Here is a 4,257-nt window from a genome sequence, read left to right as displayed (position 1 = left end):
TGCGTGTCATATACACTTTATCAATTATGTGTTCAAATATGAGCAAAACATAAATAAACAGTATGATTTCTCTTGAACATAACTTTCATGCTATGATACGTTGGTCATCACCTTCCGGGCATAACAAATTTTCAAATAAACAATATAAATTTGTTCCTTGTGTCTACGGCCCCCTAAAGAAGACAAACAAATAAACCCACCATCATTTAAAAGTGAAGCATTCCCTCAATTAACCAACATGAAGTAACTACCTTATAATCTTGACATAACAAATATCTATTCACCTCAATATAAAAAAGATGACAGTCCTATTTCCATGACAGCCAAAAATCAGTAACATGATCAACATATGATCCATGTTTAAAATGACACAACAACCACAGTAATATATGCTTTCTTGTTAAGAGAATGTGCACTTGAATCTTAAGTCACTAAAACAGCTACGAGCTTTCTAAGAAATGGTAACATCACATGTACACCTACAAAGAAATTCAAGTACTCTGTTTCTCAAAACAATTACATTGACAGGCTCAAACCTGAATAAAATTACAGGTGCACTAAATTAAATATACAAGATTCATGTATCAGCTATGTTGATGCAGTTAATTGAATAATAATGCATCACAAATTTTTCTCCCATCATAATCAACTTCAAAGTATATTTCATTTCAGATACATTAACATCCTTCGATTACAGAAAATTTATGAGGAATTCTATTTGATATACTGTTCTAACCACTTAAGACCTTCGCCATATCCCATTTTCCTAACAATGCTGCACATGAAAACCTCGATAGGCCGTACATTAGAGTCTGCCAAACTCACCTTCCCCTTACCAGTGGTGTAATTTGAAAGGCCCAAGTAATATCGAATCTCCTCTTCTGATGCCGCATATGGAATGTCTATTTTGTTTCCTAAAATCAAGAAAGGCACGGTTGTGAGTGCATCATCAGAAAGTAATGCATCCAGCTCCTTTTTTGATTCTGCAAATCGCTCTTTATCAGCAGCATCAACAAGATATATAACAGCATCAACCTGCATCATGGAAAAATTTTGCATGAGATGCCTCATAGCTCAAATGTTAAAATAGTCCTAAAACATACACCTTTGACCACAGCACTCAGCCTCAATCCGACGTTAAAGTGGTAATCATTCTCCAGAGAAATTCTTCACAAATGACTGGGCAAGTCATGAATAGACTGTATGTATCCCCTCTTTCCTACTGATGTTCTATACAAAATATTTTTAAAATTTTAGTTGTCTTTATATATAAAAAGAGCATGAAGTTAACCAGTATGGTAAAAGAAGAAAACAATATTGGTATGAATCTGTTTCCTCGTCTGGATTAGCACATTGACACAACAAAAGCACAAATCTATATCCACATTCCACAGCGCAATCCCTGCATCCAAAGAAGGTTATGACATGCTCCAAACACGCCATTATGAAAAACTTATCAATGTTATCATATACACATAACATAGTGACATTGCAAGCCAAACACAACAAATTAATGCACAAATAATTTCACTACCGTTGAACACACTAAAGTAGTATAAATACATTACATGCATTTAAAAGACAACAGAGAGATATCAGTCTCGCGGTGCTTATATTGAATTTGTCACAAAAAATTAGATCAACACGTAATTATAATCAGTAGTGTTATATAATATCTTAGACTAAATAATTATTAATCATTAAATTGACATGTAAATGTACAACGAATTTATGTTAAGGGACTTTTCTTATCCACTTAGCCCATGACAATCCCCTCTAGCTCCCATTGTAATTACAACTCTTGGCATAATCCGAGCCCAGAGTTGCAATCGTATTTGCAGATATACAGTACCCCATAGCACCGTTACTTCAAATGTGTCAAACAAATGATTTGTAAATTTTGTGAACCTCGATACTGAATTGGCTACTAGCAGGAAAAGTAGCATGGCTTTACATTATAGATTGCAGAGTCGGATGCAAAACCTTGTTATTCCTTTTTTAACAGGATTAAGTGCTTCAAACCCATAATTAAGTTGTTTTCCACCTATATACATTATGTACAAATAAATATATACATATTTGCATGTCTAATAGGTATGAGAGGAAAATATATACAGGCCTGATAAATGCATTGTTGGCAATGCACTTTATAATGGCACAGCCCAGAAAATCCTTTAGAGCTAACCCACATCAGCTCGATTGAATTTGATAATTTAATGGTTGCTTGTATATGTTGTTGTTAATCATGCTTGTATATGTTCAAATGAACCCATTGACTTCATTACTCAAAGAATTGAGCAGCCAATATTAGTGACAATAGATTGCCAATCTTTAATAAAAACATTCATCTGTGACAGCTTATTACCAAGATCTAGCCCATCCTTGTTCAGAGGACTAAGTCAAATTATGTACCGATTGTAAGAAAAAAATGGTCCTTTAAGCGGTGCTTACAAGCAAACCAAAAGTGCTTGCAAATCAGGGTGATGCACAAGGTCATAACAATCGTGTATGTGATGAAGATAATGAAGCTTCAAACCTAATCAAACCATAGATAAGGTCAAATTCTTATAGATAAGATAACAAAATGGTGGGTGTATCAAGATGATCGTTTACAACCTATCTCTCTTTAATTTACATCAATTTATAGACATCAGGCCAAGTAAGTAGTATTTACAAATACAAATCAATTTCAACTTACGTATCAATCTATTGTCCTAATTTATATGCCCTAAATTTGACCAGTGATATTAATATTCAGTTGAATAACAAAGTGTCCGTGTTAAAATGTGGCATGTTTGTATTACCTTTATAAAAGTAGAGTAATCAACAATCACTGTAAGACATAAGCCTAATTAGGGAGACTGCTCAGGATCTCTAGCCATAGAGCATAAAAAAATTGTAAGTCCCACCTTGAAGACTATAAGAGTATTAAGTATCAACACTGCACCTGTGTGTCTATGCCGTTATATAGATCTTTAAAGAACCTAAGTATAAGAGTTTCTATTGCAAAAGATCGTGTTAGTTTAATAGCGTATCTACAAATAAGATTAACTTTTACAAAATAAAATACAAACCACCAACGACATATGCTTATGGCCAGCGAATTCTGTAAACAAAAACATCCCAATTAACTAATCCCTACCTTGGCATAGTAATCTTTCCAGACTCTCCTGGCAATCTGATGGCCACCCAAATCAAAAGCCTTAAACTTGATTTTCCCAATACTGAGTTCCTCAGATGTGGGATACTGCGTAGGCTGATGCTGAACTAGTCGCTGCCACACCAAATCCAAATCAAATCAGAAAACGGTTTCAAAATTCCTTGACTCATTACCCCAGAAAAAAACAATTTAAAATCCTTCATGATTGTCACTAATAATACCAGATCGCAGTTCTAAAATCCCCAAACCTTGTCAAGAACAGCATGATAAATAATCGAATACCTCTAAGATCCAGAGCCAAACACTAGCAACTCAAATTTCAATGACGAGCACAAAACAGATACATATAAACACCACCAAAACAAACACACCTCGTCTTTAAGCATATGCAGCAAAGTGGTCTTCCCCGCATTGTCAAGACCCAGGAACAATATCTTCGCCTCCTTCTGCCACAAGCCCAGGGTGGCCAGAATGCTATAGAACCAATCAAACAGAAACATCTTTGACCCCTTGTCCGCACAAACCCTAGTTACAGTACCTAAAATTGAATTTAATTAGCGGCTCAAAACTAGCAGAATGACTCTGTATTGCGGCCTAATGGGTGCCCGAATCCACAATTGGAATGCACGATCGATGTACCGCCAGATCGGGCGGCCCAGAAAACCCCAATCAGCTCCTAGAAAGCCGAAAACACAAACGACTAGAAAAGAATCTACGAACAAAATACAGCGGGTTTCACCGGAAGCCACCGGCCGAGCCGGGAATTTGTACCGCGTGAACGGGCAGGAGAGGCGACTGGCTACTGCCAGTCTAAGTTTGTGTATGGAACCTGCTATAGGGGGTCCATATGTCGGATTCACGGGTTATTGGCGGTGCAACCATTGGGATTGCAAGTTGCGTTAGTTGAGCGTCATCGAACGAATATATGCCGTTGATCGTTAAGTGGACGGCTGAGATAATACTATGATATTATTAAGCTCGTTGGATTAATATGTCGGTTAGCTGAAGTTAATGACATATTAGAGTTGAGAATATGCAGATTTTTTAACTTTGTTGGGTTTACTTTTCGTTTCTTTTTTAAAGATATTTTTATTTAT

General features: G+C 36.1%; 1 protein-coding gene across 1 annotated transcript; it reads right to left on the bottom strand.

Moving 5' to 3' along the window:
• Positions 1 to 486: 486 nt before the first annotated feature.
• LOC131046173 (GTP-binding protein SAR1B) lies at positions 487 to 3,892 on the bottom strand. The gene is made up of 3 exons (XM_057979845.1): positions 3,532 to 3,892; positions 3,143 to 3,274; positions 487 to 1,035 (listed from the first exon to the last, which is right to left on the bottom strand). The coding sequence occupies exons 1-3, from the start codon at positions 3,658 to 3,660 to the stop codon at positions 715 to 717; spliced, it is 582 nt and encodes a 193-aa protein (XP_057835828.1). The 5' UTR covers positions 3,661 to 3,892; the 3' UTR covers positions 487 to 714.
• Positions 3,893 to 4,257: the final 365 nt, after the last annotated feature.

This window comes from Cryptomeria japonica, chromosome 2 (genome assembly GCF_030272615.1).
Source record: "Cryptomeria japonica chromosome 2, Sugi_1.0, whole genome shotgun sequence".
In the NCBI taxonomy this organism is placed as follows: Eukaryota; Viridiplantae; Streptophyta; class Pinopsida; order Cupressales; family Cupressaceae; genus Cryptomeria; species Cryptomeria japonica.
This window is presented reverse-complemented; position numbering and strand designations above follow the sequence as displayed.

Coding starts and splice junctions, on each gene's coding strand:
- LOC131046173 (XM_057979845.1), bottom strand. CDS start 3,660: ATGTTTCTGTTTGATTGGTTCTATAGCATTCTGGCCACCCTGGGCTTG. Junction 3,275..3,531: donor TGCATATGCTTAAAGACGAG/GTGTGTTTGTTT, acceptor TTGGTGTGGCAG/CGACTAGTTCAGCATCAGCC. Junction 1,036..3,142: donor GGAAAGATTACTATGCCAAG/GTAGGGATTAGT, acceptor TCCATGATGCAG/GTTGATGCTGTTATATATCT.